This window comes from Ranitomeya variabilis, chromosome 3 (assembly GCF_051348905.1).
Source record: "Ranitomeya variabilis isolate aRanVar5 chromosome 3, aRanVar5.hap1, whole genome shotgun sequence".
Taxonomy (NCBI): domain Eukaryota; kingdom Metazoa; phylum Chordata; class Amphibia; order Anura; family Dendrobatidae; genus Ranitomeya; species Ranitomeya variabilis.
Genome location: NC_135234.1, coordinates 717,666,071 through 717,690,397, shown reverse-complemented (window position 1 = coordinate 717,690,397; position 24,327 = coordinate 717,666,071). Strand labels below are relative to the sequence as shown.

Genomic DNA, 24,327 nt, shown 5'->3' with positions numbered 1-24,327 from the left:
TGAAAAAAACGCTGTAAGAAACAGCATGCTCCATTGTGCAACAAACCATGCAAAGCGCAAAATACTGAAAAGCAAAAAACCAAGCTGTGTGCGGGAGATTTCTGAAATCTCATAGACTTTGCTGGTTCTGTAAAACGCAGCTGAATATTTGCATAAAAAAACGCCCGGTGTGAACTTAAACTCCAGAAAACTGATCTCTTGTCGGTCTGAGCTGGAGATTGGTTCATAGATGTGTGTGGACATAAGTAACATCAGGAGTGGTTCACAAAAAGTTGGACATAGATTTTAGACAGCTGTTGGCCAACCTTTATTCTGTGGACATCTTTTCTCGCACAACCCCCATACACATCCATGCACATTTTAGCCAAGTGTGCACGTTTTTAATGGATAAAGGGTGTAAAGGCTCGTACAAATGTTTGACTAACATCGGCTGCATCTGACAATCCAATGTATATGGGGACATCCAGTCAATGCTTTAGCGTTCCCGACTGTTGATCTTTGTGTGCTCCAGGAGAAAAGCCACCGCCAGAAGATTTTGTCATCTGCTCTTTCACAGAGAATATAGGAGGATTTGGCCGAGTGTTCCTGTGTATGGTAGAGTTGGGGAGAGGGCTGTTGGCCAAACGATCCATTCTGTATTACATCTCTTGCAGTGGCTTATTTCCCGTCAACACAAAAGGATCATCTGTGTAGAGGCCCTCATACACATAAGATAGTAGGCTGCTCACCAAAATCTTTGCTCTCAAACTTGGCTTAAACTACCTAATCTGACAGCAGCATAATGTAGGGGTAGAGACCCTGATTCCAGAGATGTCACTGGGCTGCTTCCTGTAGTTTTAATAAAATCGTTGTGTTATGAGCAAGTTATTACCACTAGAGGATTAGTAGGATTAGTAAACCTGCTGCCATGAAGGCCAGCCATGCCCCCCACCACTGACTGGCAGCTTTCTGCCTATGCATATTGTAGAAAGCAGCCAATCAGTGGTGTGGGAGGGGTTATACAGAGCTCCACATTCAGAGAATCGGGAGATGTGCAACAGATAAAACCAAGTTGATCAAAACTGCCAAAGCGAATCAAGTAAGTTATACAAAACTGGAATCAGAGTTTCTGCCTCATACATCATGCTACTCTCCAGATGGGGGAGCAAAAACCTACTGACAGATTCCCTTTAAGGCCCCCTTCCACTTAGATCAGTGTTTCTCAACTCTAGTCCTCAAAACCCCACAACAGGTCATGTTTTCAGGATTTCCTTAGTATTGCAGGTGATGGAATTCTCACCTGTGCAATACTAAGGAAATCCTGAAAACATGACCTGTTGTGGGGTCTTGAGGACTGGAGTTGAGAAACACTGACTTAGATAATCTTAGATATGTTCATGTTTTAGTTTCCGTCTTGTGGCTCTTACACTAAATTAAATCCCCAGAGAACTTTATACTAATGGCTCACTTAGATGGGTGAATTTCAACCTGTTCTTGAACGCAATCCACTATATACAAGTCAATCGGTGGTTGTTTACTGACTGGTTTACACAGGCTGATTGGACCAGAAAAGCCCCTTTTACTATCATTCTGCCCCTATACAGCAGCATGTTATCGACTGCCGTTAACTCTGATTTTCATGTTGACATAGAAGGTCTAATCTCCCAAAGAAAGTTCTTTGCTCCATTGTTGGGTGATGGCCAGCATATACACAACTGCCAATAATCAGGAATGAACGTCCCATGAACACTCGCTTGTCTAAATGGACCTCGAGGCGGATTATAAATTAGAAGATGGCAGCAGCTTCTGTTTTCTGATTAATGTGTATGGAAGTCCTCAGGGTCTATTGTAAACCAGGCTTTGTAGATTTGATATTTATTTAGGCCGCCCCCTTCCTCCTCCATAAACATTAAGATGCATGTTTTCCTGAGCCGAATGTGCATTAATGTGATTTAGAATACTGAATAGTCGTAGTTGAATCTCCAAGTTAGGATTATCTTGTCGATTATAATAAAAATCTGATTGCGATTTAATGAATACGTAAACTCCACTATTGCTGTAAACGTTTATAATGTAAGGTAATTATTTTGCATTTTTTGATCAAAGAGCATAAAAGCCATCCAACCACATCAAGGTGTACCGAATTATGGATGGTCCCTATCACTAGTGTCCTGCCTCTCCATGTGCCGAACCAGGCCTCATCTGAATGGGGTAAACCAGGCATAGCTTGTAATTTAAAACCTTGTCTGGCGAGGATCTCTACTTAAGGGTGCTGAGCCCTGGAGGCCCACTTTCGCATGGGGCCCTGGTGCAACTTCTATGTTTGGATGCCCTTCAAGAAATATCCAGTAAAGTACTGTAGTAGGGAGTAGTTTCTTTTTCGGCCTTAATGGTTGGTCCAAATCCTATGTACTTTATCATGGAGAACTTTACTTAGAGAAGGTATTTAATACAGATATGTAGACCATACAATACACAGGGCTTTGTTTTATATAAAAGTGTTGAAAGTCTTTAGATAGCTAAATTAGACCATACACACTTTAGGTGGTTGTCAGAAGATCGCTTGGCCGACAGCCATCAAGTGCTCCTGTATTTTCTATGAGAAGGCCATCATCAGACCTCACTCGCGACAGCTTATCTCAAGGAGAACAAAGTGATCGGCAATCTGATATCTGACACGATCAACATCTCCTGCAATTATCAGTTGTCCAGGGCCCTCATACACATTAAACTGTCGCTTAATCCATCTAAAGTATATTGTCGGGTTTGGGCCAACATTTGTCTAACATGAATGGGGCCTTCATGCTCTGCCATCATTTTTTTAACAAAATTACAGTCAACAATTTGACTATTTGAGATCACCATTGTATTCTTAAAGTTGATTATTTCTTAACCTACAGAAAGCACACCATAGAGAATTAATCTAGACAGCCCTCCTATCTGTATGTATGTGTCCGGGACTTCATGGTGCAGTTTCGGCTGTTATACAGGATCACCAGTGTGAAGGTGCTTGACTAGAAAGTCAATGTGATCAAGTCTTGCCTCTCTTCATAACTGTGCTGACTTTTAGGAATTATCCGTGAGCCTCACATATGCCAAGTGAACAGAACTTGAAGCCAGATTGGAAACCTTTTCCACGATAGTCACTTATTTATTGTATGGTTCTTCTGTAGTCTCTACTGATGGAGGAGCAGAGTCTACGACTTTGGTCGATGACAATGGCAGCGAGGAGGAGTACAGCTTTGATGATCGCTACCAAGCCAGTCCAAGATATCTACAGCCAGGAGGGGAGCAGCTGGCCATCAATGAGGTAGATAATAGTGTATTGTGATAGAAGATTGTAACGGGATGTTTTTGTTTGATACTCTTGGGCACCAATCCAAAACTTCTACTGTGTGTCATTTATAAAACTAGTAAAGAAAGGAGTATTTAAAATTGGATTTGCTTTTATGAGTTTAATAGTATGGTTGCATCGAATGTAGTATAATCTGCAGCCATAATGATTTTCTTGATACAGTGGGGAAAATAAGTATTTGATACACTGCCGATTTTGCAAGTTTTCCCACCAACAAAGAATGGAGAGGTTTTTATCGTACATACACTTCAACTGTCAGAGACAGAAACTTTAAAAAAATCCAAAAATCACATTGTATGGTTTTTAGATAATAAATTTGCATTTTATTGCATTAAATAAGTATGTAATACAGTAGAAAACAAAACTTAATATTTGGTATTGAAACCTTTTATTTTCAATTACAGAGGTCAGACGTTTCCTCTAGTTTTTGACCAAGTTTGCACACAATGCAGCAGGGATATTGGCACACTCTTCATACAGATCTTCTCCAGATCTTTCAGGTTTCAGGGCTGTCACTGGGCAACGTTTGAGGTTCAACTCTCTCCAAATATTTTCTATTGGGTTCAGGGCTGGAGACTCGCTAGGCCACTTCAGGACCTTGAAATGCTTCTAACAGAGCCACTCCTTAGTTGTCTTGACTGTGTGCTTAGGTCATTGTCATGCTGGAAGATCCAGTCACGACCCATCTTCAATACTCTTACTGAGGGAAGGAGGTTGTAGGCCAAAATCTCGCGATGCATGACCCCATCCATCCTCCCTTCAATACAGTGCAGTCACCCTTTCCTCTTTGCAGAAAAGCACCCCCAAAATATGTTTCCCCCACCATGCTTCACGGGGCAGTGTTCTTGGGAATGTACTCATCCTCTTTCTCTTTCTTTTTCTCTTTCCTCTTTCTCAAAACACGGCAAGTGGAGTTCATACCAAAAAGTTCTATTTTCGTCTCATCTGACCACATGACCTCCTCCAATGCCTCCTCTGGATCATGTAGATGAGTGTTTAACAAACTCCAGTCCTCACGGACCCCACAGGTCATGTTTTCAGGATTTCCATAGTGTTGCACAGGTGAGAGAATTCCTGAGGGCTTGATGAAACTTCCACCACCTGTGCAATACTAAGGAAATCCTGAAAACATGACCAGTGGGGTCCGTGAGGCCTGGAGTTTGGGAAACACTGATGTAGATGGTCATTGGGGAACTTCAAATGGGCCTGAACATTTGCTGGCATGAGCAGAGGGACTATGCGTTCCCTGCAGGATTTTAGTCCACGTCGGCATAGTGTGTTACTAACGATAGTGTTTTGAGACTGGTCACAGGTCATTGACCAGGTCGTCCCTTGTAGTTCTGGGCAGATTCCTGACCTTTCTTAGAATCATCCTTACCCCACGAAGCGAGATCTTGCATGAAGCCCCAGACTGAGAAAAATTGACAGTCATCTTGTGTTTCTTCCATTTTCTAATATTTGTGCCAACAGTTGTTGCCTTCTCACCAATTTGCTTGCCTATTGTCCTGTAGCCCATGCCAGCTTTGTGCAGGTCTACAATTTTGTTCCTGGTGTCCTTAGACAGCTCTTAGGTCTTGGTCATGGTAAAGAGGTTGGAGTGTGATTGAGTGTGTGGACAGTTCTTTTATACAGGTAACAAGTTCAAACAGGTTCAATTAACACAAGTAATGAGTGCAAAGTAGGAGGGTGTCTAAAAGAAAAACTAACAGGTCTGTGAGAGCCAGAATTCTTACTGGTTAGTAGGTAATCAAATACTTATTTCATGCAATAAAATGGAATTTATTTAAAAAATCATACAACGTGATTTCTGGTATTTATTTTTAGATGCTCTCTCTGTCACAGTTGAAGTGTACCTACGATAAAAATTACACACCTCTCCATTCTTTGTAGGTGGGAAAACTTGCAAAATCGAATTGAACAGTTTGAAAAATAAGCTAATGAGTAAAGACCACGAGCACCCCATAGAGTGTAGATAACTGTGTGCTGAACAATGGTTTAAATAATGATTTGGCCAACAGCTATCTTGCCCACCCCTGCCTAAAATAGGAACACTCACTCTGCTGGGCACTCCTGTGTTCTGTATAAGAGAGCCGCTGTCCGACATCTCTAGTGCTGGGGTATCTCTTAGAACTAAAGGATCGGCAATCTGAAATTGGACATGCTGGATCCCTGTCCCCTCTGACATCATCTGTTGGGAGCCCCCATAGACATCAGACTGTCTTCAGGATCCTCTGCTATTGGCAAGTTTGACCGTCGTTAGTCTGATGTGTATGGTAAACTTGCATCACACATCTCGGGGTGTCTTGAGCAAGAATATATTTGTACATTACCTCTAAAGTGTATGCTGTAAGCTCCCCTTAATTACCACACAAAAAAGAATCCTCCTTCCATTCAGGGACTTCAAAATGTTTTGTGTTAGACTAGACGCCTGCTCACTGCTTTAATTGGGACATTAGTCATTTATTCTTGATGTATTTTCTTTCAGCTGATAAGTGATGGTAGCACAGTTTATGCAGAAGCATTATGGGATCATGTTACCATGGATGATCAGGAGTTGGCCTTCAAAGCTGGAGATGTCATACGAGTTCTTGAAGCTTCAAATAAGGACTGGTGGTGGGGACGAATTGGAGATGCCGAAGCCTGGTTTCCAGCAAGTTTTGTAAGGGTAAGGAATCAACTGGCCACATAAATAAGATAGTGTCCAAGATGTCAACCTCAAAACCATAAACCTCGAGTTCAGTAATAAAAAATTGTTATATATTTCTAGTTACGAGTCAATCAAGAAGATATCTCTGAAAACTCAGGTAGCCTTCACGATGAAGATCAAGACCCCGATATTGCTAAATATCGTCACAAGAGCACTGAAAACAAGGAGCAAATGCGAACAAATGTAATTCAAGAGATAATGAACACAGAACGGGTCTACATTAAACATTTGAAGGACATCTGCGAGGTAAAGTGCAGGCTTCTCTCTCCCCACCCCTAAACATACATCATACTTAGTCACTTAGTTTTATATGCTGGTTCCATTTTTTTCTGAGTTTGTAGTGGAGGAGGAAATAATTTATTGTTTTTACAAGGCTCATGCAAAGTAACACATGTGCAATACAGGAATTTTAGAATTGCCTCAAGCAGATAGAGTTTGGGGTGAGGCTTTCAATTAAAAATGCTCGATTCCGAAAATATCAATGAAGTCTCGGGTCTGTTCTTTGGCTCTGAGTGGTAAGGGGGATGTTTAGCTATTTAAACGATCAAGTAGGCAAACCCCCTACATACACATCATTGATTAGCTGTCAACACAGAAAACCTAATCTGGTGTGGAAATGGAAGTGCCAAGATTGTGCTTATGTCTTCAGATCTTAGTACCTTTTAAAGTATGTTAATAAGTCCTACTATTTGAAGAACATTCAAACGCAGAGATGGGAGAATCAATCCACAGGTGCGCTAGTCCATTGTCCAGGTCAGTAATCTGTGACCACTTTACGGGAGGTCTGCGAATCTCCTCACTGCCCGGCATTCCTGACTTTGTATTTTGATTAGCGGGGCTGGTGCGACATTGTGTATGTATCACTCTGCAAAGATGATGTCACGCAAACCCTTTAAATTAAATTAGGAGTCAAGAGTGCTGGGAGCTAAGAAGTTTTGGAGGTCTCCCACCAGCAGTCACAGAGTACTGACTTGGTCGATGGACCAGAGTTCGGCAAATCGGTCCTCTCATTTCTAATAAAATACATTTATTTTCAGCTGACCAACACTTATAGTATAAAATAAGTGTGCTTATATGCCAGGTTCCATGCCCATCCTTCCCATATTGATTCCAATAAAATAAAAAGTTACAAAATCTTTTTTTTTTTCTTTTTTTTTCAATCTCAGGGCTACATCAAGCAGTGTCGAAAGCACACAAGCATGTTCACTGAAGCACAACTCAAAACCATCTTTGGAAATATTGAAGAGGTCTATAGGTTCCAGAAAACATTTTATAAAAACCTGGAGAAGCAATACAACAAAGAAGAGCCTCATCTGAGTGAAATCGGGGGTTGCTTTCTTGAAAATGTGAGTTGCGTATGTGTGAGTTTAAAAAATACTATGTACTGGGTTGGGCAACAAGTTCCTAGTATGTACCCAGATTTAAAGTGGTTTTGTGGTTTTGGCATATAACATGGCCATTGACCCACCATTATTCTCTGTACCTTCCCATAGACAGTCATGCTTGGCTTGGAAAAGCTTCATATGCTCTCAATAAGAAGAGAGGAATAAGCCATTGCCAGTCACTACTGGTGGTAGCTTCTCCTGTAGAAACAAAAGGATTGCACATGTAGAAATAAAGTATACCCAAGCCTTCTTTTCCCCACATTTGCCATTGTGCATGAGTACGGATAGCACCAGGGCACCCGTTTGACTGAAATTGGCAGGTTTGGTTAATAATCCTCTAATGTGTATAGCTACCTTATAGCTGGTCCACCATATATGTGGCCAGAGGAATGTCACCTGTTACTACTGAGAGGGGTACCACTATCCCTAATGGCATGGCCTCCTTGATACCGATCTCATGGAAAGGCACATTCAGGGGACCTGGTGTAATTAAATGAATCGTGTTATTTAGGCTACTTTTTTTCGAAACCTTATGGCAATGGTAATTGAGAATTTTGTGTTGGTATTATTTAAGCACATTCATGTACATCATAAGGTGGAGTTGTCTATAGAAGAACTTCAAAGGGTATCAACTAACCTAAGGCCAGAACTGCATGTATTGCTTCACACCGTGTCAGACCGGAGTGGCAAGGGACCAACAGTGACACGGACCCTGGTGGCCCACTCTACAGCTACATGCAAAGGTTCTATTATCCTAATTTAAAAAATGTTGCTTTGCTTTTATAAAATGATAAACTGGGTAGTTTGTTGATTAAACGATGAGATGATCGATTGGTCTGTACATAGCGAATCAGGTGTACTGCTCAAATAGTGATGTAGGTGACCCACTGCTGCAGAGGGGCCCACCGGAGGATTTTCCTGCGCCACTGTGGGCCAGTCCAAGCCTGGCATAAAACCTTTTATCATACACTTTTGGTTTAGCAATTTGACTTTCAACTTAGCCAAAAGACTCACAGGGTTTGTAAACTCTCACTGTAACATCTAAAAAAAAAAAAAAAAAAAATTAAACATCATGATAAAGATTATATCACCAAGGTCAAACGCTTTGTGAATGATCTCGACAATTAGTAAATACATGGAAGATAATGGAATACATTGTGATGCTTCCTTTTTGTTTTTGCACACACATGTAGCATGAAGGATTTTCAATCTACTCCGAGTACTGTAACAACCACCCCAACGCCTGCCTGGAGCTTTCCAACCTGATGAAGCACGGCAGATACCGTCACTTCTTTGAGGCCTGTCGGCTACTGCAGCAGATGATCGATATAGCTATTGATGGCTTCCTGCTGACTCCAGTCCAGAAGATCTGCAAGTATCCTCTGCAGCTAGCTGAGCTACTCAAGTACACGACCCAGGACCACAGGTGGGAACTTTGCCGCTAAATGACTTATTTGTTTCTTCACATTTTTTTAGTTGGAACTATTACACATAGTATTTTTTTTTTTTATTTTTTTTTTAAGTTTGTCTGAAATATTAGTGCAAATTTATTACCATAAATGTATCTTATGGTTTACTATATATTTGCATTACTGAATATTCTTTTACCACTCAACACTTGTAAACTATCTAGATGAAATAATAAATATTGATAAAAAATAAATTAAAATAAAAAAACAATTCTATTATAGCTTTTTTAGAATCTTCTACTCCTTTCCTATAACCAGTTTCTTCTGATTCAATTGTATGCATTGATTCAAACATAAACTAATGTCTCGTTTTACTTGTAGTCTGAGCTCCCGGCATCGTGATATATACAGTATACAGGAAGAGCAGATTAATATAAAGAAAAGGATTGGGGGGAAAAATCAGTATAACTTTTTTTTTTTTTATTCCTTTTTAGTATTTGGGAGTCCAGTGGGAGGAGTTATCCCTGACCATCTTCCCTATATGACAGTCATTGACTAGGAACACCACCCACTGGACTCCTAAGCATAGTAAGAGCATGGATTTAGATAAATAAATGACAGTTTATATAAATTACTTTCCCATTAAATTAAATATCAATCTTTTCAGCTCCTCCTGCAGAATAGTGATAGTTTTACATTATATCAATGTTTGCAAATGTAAAATGTTTTAGGGTAAGATCACACTAGGCGGTTTTTAGTGTTTTTTTTTTTCTGCCACAAAACCTTATCTCTTGGCAGAAAAAAAGCAGGTTTTCCTTGCGTTTTTGGGCATTTTTTTGCTGAGATTTTGGCATGCTACATTTGTCTCTTGTGCATGCCGATAAAGTTTAGTGTTGGGGAAGAAAAATGTCCTAGTGCATAGAATGAGGATTTGGCACAAAAAAAACGCAGCAAAACCTGATACCTGCGTTTTTGGTGCAGTTTTTTCACCACCCATTCAAGTCAATGGGTGAAAAATGCTGAAAGAATTGACATGCTCTATGTCCAAAAAAACATGCAAAGCACAAAATACTGATGAATAAAAAAAAAAACAAAGTGTGTGCATGAGATTTCTGAAATCCCATAGGCTTTGCCGGTAGTGTAAAAAGCTGGTGAAAATTAGCATAAAAAATGCTGCAAAAACGCCCAGTGTGAACTTAGCCTTACTCTATTTTTCAGCAACGATGACGGAACAGAAATATATCAAGCAAAATCTTATTTTTGAGACTCTTCTACTTCAGATGGATTTAATTCTATAAATATAGTAAAAAAAAAAAATGCTTTTATCAAACGACTCTACTGTGTTCTCTTTCCCTGCTGAATGTAACTGAGGTGCCATAGTTTTGTTTTTTTCTGCACTGTCCCTAGTGTGTAAACTCTTTTGCATGTTTTATTTGCATGATTTATAGCGCTTGAATATAAGAAAAGTGTGAAAACCTACTGATAAGGAGCAATGATGGGAAGGCGGGAGGTTATTGAGCCAGAAGACTTCTCATTTACATTCTAAGGAAAGGGAGATATATGTATCCAGCACACAGGCTTTGTTGTCTATCTCCTCTGGAACAATTCCCAAGCCATTTCTCAGCCCTCAGTACAAACTGTCACTGTTCGCTCCTGAATTGACACATTCATCTCACTTGGCTTTTAACGTTGTTTTGATGTCTCTCGTTGCTGCAGTTCCCTGGCCTCCCAATGATATTCTTAATTTCTCTTCCTCTTATCACTCCATACTTCTTGGTGTATCGTGTGACCGCAGACCTCCCTCTATCTGGGCTAACGGATGGTCCTCTCGGGAACACAATGAGAGCAGTGTCGGGCTTTGCTAGAGCACAGGAGGGGAAAGTGGAGAAGGTCTGCAATGTGATGGCTGAAAATATTCCATTCTTTCCATCCCGGGAAAGAGAGAGTGCACAGCTTTCCTGACCCTAATATTTAGGAATTTATTTATGGGAGAACATGAATATTTTAGAAGTTCAGATCCATGGTTTAAATACCAAATGGAACAGAGGGTTCCAGTCACCACTATGGCATGGACATCTCATTCATTACTTGCAGTATACAGCTCCTCACTGCTACATTGTCTATTCTTCTTGGTTCATTTTTGAGGTTGGAATCTAAAGATTTTGTGTTATAATTCCATATCTGTGTGGGGCCTAACCATAACTCCCAAGTAATATGCCCACTGTTTTGGGGTTATATTTCACTCAGATCATGTCACCTACACATCAAAAACATCTCCAGAATCCAGTCTTTTCTCATATTCCTAATGGCAAAACCTCTGTTGCTCTGATTCATTCTCATCTTGATCATTGCCACCCAGTACTAATAGGTCTTTCTCTCTTTAAACTCTCCCTTCTCCAGACTATGCTGAATGCAGCAGTTAGGCTCATATTTCTGTCCACCTGCTACACTGATGCCCCTACTCTGTGCCAGCCATTGCACTGGTTGTGTATCCACTACAGATTATAACATTAACTTATAACATTCACCTACAAAGTTCTTCACAGTACTGCAACACCCTATATCTCTACCATCCTACCTGTCCTCTCCACAGTACTACAGCACTCCACATCTTCTACATCTGTCTTCTACCACTACCATTTTAATAATGATCTATGACGAACATACTCCATAATCCGAACCTCTCACTCTCGTCTCCAAGACTTTTTTCACGCTGCACCAGTTACTGGAATGCACTACCCCAGACAATCCGGATAATTCTCAAGGTCCACAGTTTTAAACGTGCCATAAAAAAAGCACATCTTTTAAGGCATGCCTCTCTCATCACTTCACTACTCTAACTTCATGCAGTTCTCACTTCCTGCATTTTTCTAAGAATTTGGTCCTTTCTACCATCTGTTCCCACCCCCTCCACGCACTCAGTAGCACGTTATATATAGATATAGACAGTTACTGGCTGGTGAGCGGTCCATGCAGCTTTACATGAATACTCGTATTTATTACAATGATGGCTGGACGGTATACTACTAGCACTTTCTACCTTTTGTGTCCCTCCTACTTCCTTATTGATTGTAGGCTCTTGTGATCAGGGCCTGCACTCTTCTTGTTTGAATTGTTAAACTATACGTTACTCATTGAGGTTTAATATTGTTTGTACATCTCCCCTCTGAATTCTAAGGTGCTATGGATTATGTTAGCACTATATAAATAACAATAATTATTTCTTAATAAATCACAACTGCCACATCACTAGTTGGTGTTTGCCTTCTTTACACATCGGGTTCTTCCCATGAAGCTGGGATGTTGTAATATATCAGCAAAGAATGTACACAGAACAACGCTTCTTTCTGCCATTGACTGACTGTGAATTGGTTAAAAATGAGTTGAAAGCGATTCCTCAGGATTTGGGGGACCACACCGAGTGTGCCGTTGACCACTAATAACAGTTACTGGTTTGTGCCAGTCTTCGAATTTCGATTTTGATATTTTTCATCTATTTATTTATTAATTTATTTTTTTATCAACCCTGCTTTCTCCAGGTATTGATATATCGACAATATACTCCCTCTATTTCTCGATAGTTAAGTTGGGTGTGAGCCAAATGCATTGTCCCACAATATTTTCACATGTTGATTTTCGACTACAATTTCGACTCTGTGCTTGCACCAACTCTTCTTAGTAGGCAGCTGGTAATTTTCACAAATGTTTCTATGAATCAAATTATTATTATTATTTTGCCCAAACAGAATTTGAAAAATAACGGGGTCTTGCCTATTATAAGTTAGTGGGATCCATGGGGCGCTGCAGCACTGCATTAGGGTTTCTATGTAGGATTGAATCCACAATGTAGATGTGAGCAGAGCCTGAAGAAGTTGTATTTTGTGTTGTTTTTTTTTGTTTTTTGTTTTTTTTTTTATGATTATCGTCTCGGTTTGGTTATAAATTTCCATTCTTTTGTTTGGTTATGGGTTTTCCTTGCCCTGGTACTCGGCAAACTATCCTGCTCACTATGGTCGTATTGGGGAAAAAATGTCGGTATCCTTCATTTTTTGAACTGGTCAACACCTTTTCATTCCTTTCGATGTGTTCTAGAATATGCTCTGATATGTTTAACACCTGATTTGTTGACATTGCAGGGATTACAACAAAATAAGAGAAGCCTATGAAGCCATGAAAAATGTTGCCTGCTTAATTAATGAGCGGAAACGGCGCCTGGAGAGCATTGACAAAATTGCCTGCTGGCAGGTCTCTATAGTTGGGTGGGAGGTGAGTTCTTGGATTTGTACTGCAGATATTGAACATCAGCATGCTAGGAAATGAAAAAATCCTAAAGTGATGGTTTTGGGGATTGTGAAACAATTGTGCAATAATAATCTGTGACTGGAACTGTGCCGTTATTTTCTTCAAAGAGAGCATTCCTTGAATTACTCTAAACCATAGTCTCCTAAAAAAGGGTTGTAATACTCAATAACAGCATTTCTGTTCAGGAATGTAGAAAAGGTGGGTGTTGACCCCTTTAAGGTTTCATGACCGCCATATTACTTGACATTCAGATTTAACAGAAATTATAGGACTACTTTGCATCCAAGCGTGTATTACAGGACTTACTTGGCCTAATAGAATTGTTGCCAAGCTTTTCTTGACTGCGGAATTGTAAATCTACTTCTGGAGTGATCACCTGATCCTATGCTTTAGGCAAGTGTGATCAAGTGATCTGGGAAAACTCGGTGACTATGGCTAAGAAATGGCTGTGTACAATTATCAGGGTTGTCGCATAAACAACACATTTATCCAACAAGAGGGATGGTTGCTGGGAGTCAGACCACTGGGACCCTCCCCGATCGTGATAATAGGTGTCCCAAAGTGCGCATGCGTGAATAGCATGGTAGTGCACATGCGCGACCGCCACTCCATTCATTCTCCATGGATGTGGTATTGCCAATCTGGGACCACCGCCGTTCCCATAGAAGTGATGGTCATGCCTGCTCACTACAGTACCATTCACACAGGAGACTTTGGACACCCATTTTATAATCGGTATGGCTTCCAATGGATGGACTGACAACTATCACCCTTTTAACACAGGGGCAAACCAGATCTTTGCTTCTCCATTTTATAGTTTGTATAGGGATATTTTAGAAATCTGTGTCCCATTCCTGATTACTGGAAGATTGCAAGCAAATTACTGGAAGATTTCAGGTCTGACGATTACAGAATTGTAAATACAGCTCAGCTACAGTTTGTAATCCAGTTTCCTCTCTCCCCAATCCCAATGTTTTTGTGCCACATTTGTTCTAAAGCCCCCGTCTCACTAAGCGAGATCGCTAGCGAGATCGCTGCTGAGTCACAAGTTTTGTGACGCAACAGCGACCTCAGTAGCGATCTCGCTATGTGTGACACGTAGCAGCGACTAGGCCCCTGCTGTGAGATCGCTGGTCGTGTCGGAATGGCCTGGACCTTTTTTTGATCGTTGAGGTCCCGCTGGGTAGCACACATCGCTGTGTTTGACACCTTACCAACGACCTCGTTGACGACTCAGACACTGAATCGTCATAATAGCTCCCATGTGACATCGTTGTACAGGTCGCTACAGGTCGCTGGTGAGATGTCAAACAGTGAGATCGTAGCTGCGATCGTTGGAACATCTCACTGTTTGACATCTCACCAGCGACCACATAGCGACGCAGCAACGATCCCTGACAGGTCGTATCGTTGTCGGGATCGCTTTAGCGTCGCTAAGTGAGACGGGGCCTTAAGTCTAAATACCAAAAGTTTGGACCCTCCCAGATTGCACATTGTTAAGAATGAAAGGCCTTAAAATGTCAATATACTTATATTTTTTAGGGACAAGACATCTTAGCCCGGAGTTCTGAGTTGATCCATTCAGGGGAACTAACAAAGCTCTTGAAACAAGGCAAGAGCCAACAAAGGACTTTCTTCCTCTTTGACCACCAGCTGGTTTTCTGCAAGAAGGACTTGTTGCGGAGGGACATATTGTATTATAAGGGCCGAATAGACATGGACGAGAAGGAATTTACTGACGTAGAAGATGGAAAAGACAGGGACTTCAATCTAAACATTAAGAATGCTTTTAAGATGGTGAATAGGCAAGCTGACGAAGTGCATTTATTTTGTGCCAAAAAACTAGAGGACAAGCAGAGATGGCTCCAAGCATTCTTAGATGAAAGAAAGAGAGTCCAGGAAGACAAAGATATGGGTAAGTTTGATATGTAGTTTTAGTTTTTTACCCCGGAGCTACAACAAAAGTATAACATTCTGCACTCTGCACACAAAAGTGTTTTCTGAGTTGCTGTTGCAAGTATGCTCCACAAAAAAGAGCCCCTGACCTATCTACTACCATTTGAACCCTGCAAGAGTTAAAGACAAATTACCTTCCTTCATGCAAGAACTGTCTATGATCTGTCTTCTTTCATGTCTACCATATAAGCCTTCTCCAATGCTAAAAGCACTAGGTTTAGCTCCCCTAGGAAGCAGGCAGGGGCGTAAGGATCGAGGTCTCGACCGGGCTGGTGCGGGTGAGGGGCCTGCTGACGTTAGCACAAACCGATGGATGCACATTAAGCTGAAGTGTATTGCGGGGCTGGGGTCCGTGTGCTGCAATACATGCTGCTGGCCAATCAGAGGCCAGCACCTGACGCTGACGTGCAAATGACTTGGGGCGCATGGCAGTAACGTCATGAGTTCCCATCGCTAGAAAAACTGAAGTTAGCTGTTGGCTTCAGAAAAAGACCCTGCCTATAGATAAAGGTCATTGATTTCACTTACCACTATGTATGGTCTCCCACCCAATATTTTCCCAAGAGACTTTCACCAAAGAGGATCCGGCCCTAAACATTGTGATGGTTGTTAGTTGCTATGATGGTAGCGTTCTCCTTTTTTAGTATATTTTTTCCTTTATTTTTAACATGACTATCTGAGTGATTCCCAAAATATTGGACATGCCTGAGTAAACCTCAGCGGTTGCATAAGATATAACCACGTAACTATGTATAAGCCGTAGATCATCTGTTGAATGAATAGCAATGGAAAGCGTTGCTTGGAAATGCTGGACTTTCACAAGTGCGATAAGGCTGAGTCACGGCCAACTTTAGCAGGAAGGTATTGCCGTGTGGAGGGGGGGATCTCTTCCTGGAATGTTCTGACAGTCGGAATTTTCCCAAAGAAGCAATTCTATAATATGGCATAATCTCCTCCCCCTGTAATCTCTATATAAACTGATATCCCATGCTAGAAGGCATCACTTTACCTGGATTCTTCACATTCCGCTCGCCAGCAAGTATGAGACATCACTTCGCAATTCCTTATATTCTCATCACCACTGGTAACTATACCATTCTGCTTTATGGGCTGTGATGCTGCCTCTGATGTACTTGGATACCTTCATTGTTTGCAGCAGGCTTCAAGGGATGTTCCAGTTTTCTTTTCTTTATTTTTAAAATGCATCTAACTGTAATTTATATAGTATACTACAGTTCAGGTCTGAAATATGCCGTGACCGTCAGGTACAAGTTCAGTTTTTGCACCCTGGTGGGTCCTTTACTAGTGTTTGTCCAACACAGGACAGCGTTTCCTGACTATGAGCGGAGCAGTGTGTGAAGGGGGCTGACTATATCATTAGATTATCAGCCCCCTTTTCTTTTGCATGATGCATGTAATGATGAACTGTGAGCCTTAAGGAACAGGGTCCTCTGTGCTTTTGTTTTTTTACTAGATGTTCTCCTTATTCCTAAATGTTTGGCTTTACGTATCAACCATATGATTATAAAGTTCTGTGGATTGTATCAATCCGGTATAAATACAGGATTTTATTGTATTATCACCTGTTCATGCGTCATTTGGCCCACATCATGGTAGCTTTGTCTGAAACCCCTAAATATTGGATGTGGACACGCTCCTGGTGGAGCCATTCACTATAATGAGGCAGACAGAATCACTATTCGTCTATCTGGTTTCTGTACAGGCAGTGTCCGTCTTCTTTTCGATGGACACTATAGCATCGTACACTTCACTATTGTGCCTTCCTAAAAAGACTGTCACAAACAGAACTGAGGCCAGATGGAGAAGAAAGTGACCAGCTCTGTCCAAATCCCAGTTTTGGGAGATTTAGAGGGAATTCCCAGTGAAGTCATGAACATGTGGATCAGTCATGATGGAACAGGCCCTTGCTTGCGTATCTCGCTTGTTCTGAATCTGTAAATTATTGTGCTACAACTTTGGTATGGCATACATTTTGGACAGATTCATTGGTATCTACTTATAATAATGTCATATATAAGTATGGAAGGAATGTATTCCCGAAGGCTTTATGGTAAAATTAAAATTGGATTCCACTTCTGGAGCTAGTCAAGCCTTTGGTCTTGGCATTGGCAGCGTTACCTTCTACAATTTTGGCACGAAGGCTTTAAGTGGAATACGGGCACCAAGCAATCCTTTCTGCCATTCATTGAAAACTTCTCAGTGAAGGCATACAAATCCGATACGTAACCCTATATAGGAGAACGCAGCAATGTGACCCGTGTGCCACCAGGATGCCATACAGTGCTAGGTATCCACATTATCAACATAACAAGTTTTGATTTTGTCTTTTTATTAGGAATGGAAATATCAGAAGACCAAAAGAAAAAAGCCATGAACAATGCAAAAAAATCTCGTCAGGGCAAGATGAAAGGTGGGTGTTTTTTTCTTTTTTAAATAGTTATATGTAGTCTATTGTTCCCTGATTTCTGTTCTTTCAGGCCTATAAGCAGATGACTTTCATGACTGTCAAGATACCGATCTCTAAGAATGTTACTTGCATGCATATCTCCAAAGATCATACATACGTGTGATATTAGTAGTATGGCCTACTTTTTCTAAGCTTGCCCACTGAGTTTAGTGATGCTTTTCCCCGTGGAAGGAACCCCACTCAACTATAGGAGTTAACCTGCTCTTATTCTAACGGTTCACATACGCGACATGCCACAAACGCACCAGACCTTGATAAATGTAATACTACTACTGGACAGACGTAAATCAATACATGATTGGAGACTGCTCCTAATTATGTTTGTACTGTCAGGGACTGATTTCCAGCATAGCCAAGGCCTCAGGCTGGATCTAACCCCAATACGGTGACATTCAGCAGTCATTGGTAACTGGCTTCCCCGGCACCACCGCTGTCTGTGTATGGGGTATCTTATGGGTCATTGACAATATCCCTGTATTCTGCTGTTGTTGAGCAACAGATCAACATGACTGAATAAATTAAGGGCTGGATGTGGACATTCTTAATTCTGTCATTACCAATATTAGATCAGTGAGGCTGCTGTCGCGGCTTCATGGTCTAGATTACATCGAGCTACACTAATTCAGACCTCAAAAAGTGATATGGGATCAAATATGAGACCTGAGCGTAGGCCACAAAATCTACACCCGGCCCTAGTAAAGCTTTTTCTTTTTTATAATTTTATCCTCGACCTACACACCCATGCAAAATTCTTCCCATAAGCAGCCTAGGTTGATATTTGAAAACCCCTTTTTCCATGAGCATGACACAAACTGTATGAGGATGAATAATCATTGATGTGATAATTTACGCCCTCAAAAACTAATGAAGTTGCTCGTTAGTTAGCTGATCACTGCCATGTTTCTGTTGGAGTATACAACAGCTGCAGGCTTATGCTGAGGACAATCCTAAGCGGCAGCATATGGCAAAGTTTACTGTTTGGACTCGATGTTTCTCTCTTCCAAGAGAATTGGATTAATTATGGTTATGACACTTTGATCCAAGTTTCCGTTTACTGTGACCCAATGTTCTCGGATGAGAGAATCGTATCACAGGTGTGGAGGAGACGGGGAACTTTAATTTCTCCACCTTCTCTATTGTCTGTGTCCACATAACTATAACTATAAGTAGTTCCTGGCATTTGTCAAGTTGTGAGAAGACTTGTACTTTGCAAAATCTCATTGAGAATAGTTGGTGGTTATCCATGTAGGGTAAATAATGACTTTTTATCTGTCTTCTGCCACAGGTGTCACTTACAATGGAATTCCTGCCGTCCCTCCTCATCAGAACTTGCACCCGATCCACCAGCGTCACATCACGGTTCCCACCAGCATTCCACAACAGCAGGTGTTTTCCCTGGCAGAGCCCAAGAGAAAAACCTCTCCATTCTGGACCACAATCACTAAGCTCACGCCCTTCAAGAAATGAAGGCATCGGACATGAAAGAGAACTGCTGTATTTATGTGAAGGACACTTTCCGTATCTCAAGATTTGACGTTATTTCTAAGTAACTCAACTAGTGTTTTTCCTAGAAGGTGGGGAAGAAAACACAATAATGTGAAATTGGTGATCTGAAACTACGGGGAGGACTGGCTGTTGATGAATATTTTATTTATTCCTGGACTTATGATGTTATGGAACACTTTTAATATGTAAATATATAATTTTTTTTAATTTTTGTCTGGTTCTAGTGAAATTATGAGCTTTTATAAGCTTCTTACAGCCAGTTGCAAATACATCAGGAAAAAATAAATTATGGCTGGTTTAGATTATAGTGTTGACTGGTGGCCATTTTCTTCTTATTGAGGAAGTGATGTTAATGAAGGAACCCACATAAGTGCCCTCAGTAGATGGTGCCCGCCAAGGACAGTTGCATTTTCCAAGGTTGGTAAAGTGGCTTGCAGTGCTCCATATTATTCATGTAAGGTTGACATGGTTGTGTTCTTCATGGACAGTGCTGTACCTATCTGTAGTTTGGTTCTGCTCAGTTGAAGAAAATAGGAAAAAAGCCAAGTTTTTCATATTTTAGCAGCAACAACTTTAAAGGAACCCGTTACACTGAATTCAGTTCAAGATGTAATCACCATGTTAAGGAGCAAAATTAGCTGAGCTGATTGATATACGTCTTTATGGAAAATTATTTAATAGAAATTAGTAATTTAGCTTCTGCTCATTCTGTACTCTGACATCTATTTGCAAAGAGAGTGGAGCTGAGCAATGAAGGCCAACAAATTTAGAGTAATTTACGCTAATTTAGGTTAAATTATGACATGACTGGAGTACATTTGCAAATTGCCTCTTCAGAGAGGAATAGGACTGGAATGCTAGAGCTACCTACTGGAAGTAACAGTCCTAAAAGTCAATATCCACTCTTCAGTGAGCCTTGCAATATGACTTAGAATAAAATCCAAACCAGAATCTCAGTTTGCAGACCTGCAGCCTATATGGCCTATAAGTCTCCTTACACTGGCATGTCAGGCACGTCCCACTCCACAAGGAGAGACGTTACCCCTTAGACCTGGAGTACATTTATTAAACTGGTCCAAAGCGATATTCATAAAGAAGAGCACGATTCTTCATGAATTTGGAGCATCTTATTCCAGCAGACAACTCAACACTAATGTATAAAACGCCATTCTTGATGAGCTAGTCCCAAAGTGTTGGAGAACCTTCTACGTGAGATATGGACTACTCTGGATAAACAGAAGCATTTATATTTTTTTAAGACCCATTTAGAGAGGAAGACAATTCTAAGTTAATCCAGTAAATATTCTGCAATATTTTTTGATCATTCAATATGCACTTTGTCCTTTGTATTTTACTTAATCCGAGCTCTAGTCAAAATTTGGCATTTTTTAAATACAGTTCTAACTTTTTTTTTTTTTTAATTATCTTTTTTTTTTCCAAACTAAAAAATTGCTACTATGCAAGGTCAGTGTACCAGTGTACTCTTGGGAATGTGCTACTGCTCTTTAATTTTAGATGGATTCCCATTATAATAAAACATTAAGAAGAATAGTTTGAGCACCTTTCCTGCACGTGTATCTTGTGAAAGGGAACACCTACCTTTTGGAATATTGTACACATGAATAAAGGGTTGTGTATATTTTTTGTTAAACCTATACGTTCCAGGGGTGAAATAACTATTTTATTCACGGTCTTTTAGGGCCATGCAGGGAATGTAGTATACTTTTTTTTTTTTTTTAATCAAATCCTCTATGGAAGAGACTAAGGCTGTGGTCACACAAGCATTATGGCGTTTATTACAATAACCATGCTTGTTCTGATTCCATTGAAGAGAGGGAATCACAGCTGTGAAACCGGATTAGGAGCCTCCTTGAGATGTGGACTTGCCAGAAATAAAATATGCCTTCAATCTATTAGAATTTCACAAACCCAAGGAGCCATTGACAATGCTTCCCTAAATGTTCTAATGCCACTATTTTTGTGTAGTATTCTAATAATGATCATCTAAATACTTCTAGATGGGTCCTCAATGACAAGGAGACTCATGTAGTGGTCTACATGGCAACTGAGTCTCGAAATGTTCTAGAGTTTTCTTGAATTCAAAGAACAGTTCCCTTCAACACAAACTGAAATTGGGGTGTGTTCATTTTTGGGTGCAAGTAAAAAGAAAAGAAGCTGTAATATCTCAGGCTTGTAGTATTCGGATTTCCACACATTTTAGCCATCATGTTGACCTTTAGGCCACTGTAACATGAGCACGAGTTCCTTCCTTCCACAGTTTTATGTCAAACTGGGTTTGAGGTGAAATTAGATGGGATGAGAATCAGTGAGGGTTTCATTCCCAATTATCAGAACATGTCAACATGCCAGTGATCACCCAACAAGCAATCAAAGTGCTTGTTCATTGGGTAAACAGATTTTTGTCGGCAGCACATCCTTGTAAATGGGGAATACGCTGCCAACAACATGATGCTTTATGAGGACAAAATGAGAATTTTGTTCCCATAAGTTTGTGTAAAAAGGCGAGTAAACGAGTGCTAATTGACTTGTGTAATCTCGATTGTTGCTAATTACCAGGCTGAGACCACCCATCTAAATGTTGCTTACTATGGCTGAACAGATTAAATACATTATCGAACGATCTTATGTTTATGGGTGGCTCCTGACTGCAGATATTGGGAAAGAGAAGGACTGGTCATGTTGCTTGCCACCATGATTGATCCTTTTTTTTTTCTTAATGAGGAATGCCACTGTTAGGCTATGTGCTCACAGAGTTTAAGGAGTATTTGGAGCAGAAACTGATCAGAAAATCTCTAAATCTCAAAACTTCTCCAAAACTATGGGCCCAATTCATCAAAGCTTTCTGGCTTAAGAGCTTTGAAAAGTTGCAAAATTTAGGCGTGACTTTTGGTATTTTCACACCAAAATGTACAGAGCTGGGGCGGTGGTGCCACAACTTGTCAAATTGATGATGAGACATTGCTTTCCCTACCTCAGAAATCTCAGTCCAGTACCTGTCTGGAGTAAGATTTCTAGTTTGTGTTGTGCATGGAGGCGCATGACATTTGTCAGACGCTTCAAAATCCGGAAGAGGCTGGCACCTCTTCATGAATTCGATATGTCTGACTCCATCATGAGTGGCATAAGCAAAGGTGGCCTCGATGAATTGGGCTCTTTGTGTTCCTTCTCATTTTTTTCTCTAAAAACGCACCAGAACGCTCCATGTGCACATAGCCTTAGAAAGATCTGGCAATGGCTTTTTCTGAGATCCCCACTGAAATAATGTGTATGTATATGGGGAAGTTGGGTGGGAACGGCTACATGACGGCTAGATTATGTGGTGATGATCAAGCCGTCATGTAGATTATGTGGTGATCTACTGTAGAAGATCCTAAAGTTGAAACGTCTGTACACCTCGTAGAAAATAGATCATAGGAATTTCCATATACTTTGACACATGATCTTTCTCGAAGAAAAAAATGGCCATCTTGCTAAAATGATTGTATATTTCCAGATATTCCACTGAAAGTGTGTGTATCTCTGGTCACTAGACTTTGGTATTTATTTTGTATAGCTAACCATACAGTTTTATTATTCTGTTGTGTCTATTTTTCATAATGAAAAAGTCATTTTTCCCAAACCAGTAATGCGAGGACCAGCTTGTAATGATCTGGAGGAGGAACCTTCTCACTTGGTTCCAGGATTTCGTTCACGTCTCTTAGCACTGGAATGTGTTATTTTCAGTTCAGTGTTAATATGAAACCATGAACCAATTTTTACCTTGTTTGTAATGAACTGTAGTTTTCGTGACTTTTATGATGGACTTTTATTTTACTGTTACATTTCACTGAACTTTTGATGAAGTTTTGGTTGGAATATTTCAAAGATGTTAAGAAATGGCTTGTTATTTTAGCAAGCAAACCTCCAAAGACTTGAGATGTGTGTGATTTTATTTATACATTTTATTCTAAAATTTACAAATATTTAAGTTTTTGCCGCAATATTGAAGATACAACCAGCATGAAAGAGATTATATATCTTCCCGGCTAGTGTATATAGACCATGTATGACTGAATACAGCATATATAGACTAGTATGCACAAAGAGTGGTACAGTTTGGGGTCATGGCAAGCTGAGCAGCCATGCACATGGTGATTTAAAGGGATTATCCTAGTTTAGGAAATAAAATCTACCTTTTTACCCCCAGAAATGGTTTTACTCTATTCCATAGGTTCTATGATTCAATATAGCCATTATTAAAACCAGATGGAGCAGCATTTCCAAAGTAAAACACAAGGTGTAATTTTAAGGTAATTGATAGCTAAGGTTGCAGGAGAGAAGGTGCTTAGAAATATGATGCCATTGTAGTATGAACTACAAATTACATTAAAGTGCTAATATGAGAATAGTAAAACAGCGCCTCACTTATCCATGTGCTGTGACTGGTACTGCAGCTCAGCTCTATTCATATGATGGGTCGGGGCTGCAATACCAGACACAGTTAATGGAAAAAGAAAAATGGTTTGTTTTTGTTTTTATTGTTAACACTGAAATTAGATGTCAATTTAGATGATTCTCAACACAACCTCTAGACTTTCTATGGTTCTAGTTAACCCTTTCAACCTGCTAGATTTAGATATCTCCATATGTTTGTCAATAGAGCAGTTTTGTGAGACCTCTTTTAGATATTGGGCCCATTGACTAGCAGATTATTGGGAAACTACTTTCATTAAAAGACTCAATTGCAGAATAATGGCTTATGTAAATATTAGATGAGTAAATAAATGTAATTTTATGAACCATGAAGGTCCATCAAAAGGTTGAAAAAAATCCTTATACTCCTCGTGAAGGCACCAACTGTAGTGTCTCATTCACATATTAAAGTGTAGTTCTTGTACTCCTACATTCATAAAGGTTCTGAACACAGTGCAAAGCCAGAAAGAAATTATAAAGAGGGTCATTCATAGACTCTTGAAGGCAACAACTAGAGGGCCTCATTAAGATACTAAGAAAGTATAGTTGTAGTACTTCTACACTCATATAGGCTCTGCACACAGGGCAAAGCCAGAAAACAATGAGTGTCATCCATACACCCTTGAAGGCAACAACTCAAGGGCCTCATTCAAATATTAAGAAAATTTACTTGTGGTACTTCTACACTCCTAAAAGCTCTCCACACAGTGCAAAGCCAGGAAAAAAAATATAAGGAGGGTCATCCATAGACATTTGAAGGCAACAAC

The 24,327-nt window shown here is 40.2% G+C and overlaps 1 protein-coding gene across 3 annotated transcripts in view; it reads left to right on the top strand.

Moving 5' to 3' along the window:
* Positions 1–23,308, top strand: part of SPATA13 (spermatogenesis associated 13) — a 75,397-nt gene extending 52,089 nt beyond the window's left edge. Inside the window, exons 5-13 of one of the 3 annotated variants that reach the window (XM_077298321.1) lie at positions 3,153–3,289; positions 5,820–5,999; positions 6,102–6,287; positions 7,208–7,387; positions 8,620–8,852; positions 12,972–13,101; positions 14,680–15,052; positions 17,450–17,524; positions 18,867–23,308. In XM_077298321.1, coding sequence (XP_077154436.1) covers positions 3,153–3,289; positions 5,820–5,999; positions 6,102–6,287; positions 7,208–7,387; positions 8,620–8,852; positions 12,972–13,101; positions 14,680–15,052; positions 17,450–17,524; positions 18,867–19,048 — 1,676 coding nt within the window. In that variant the 3' untranslated portion in view covers positions 19,049–23,308. The remainder of the gene's footprint in view (positions 1–3,152; positions 3,290–5,819; positions 6,000–6,101; positions 6,288–7,207; positions 7,388–8,619; positions 8,853–12,971; positions 13,102–14,679; positions 15,053–17,449; positions 17,525–18,866) is intronic. The other 2 variants (XM_077298322.1, XM_077298323.1) reach the window with 2 other exon arrangements.
* Positions 23,309–24,327: the final 1,019 nt, after the last annotated feature.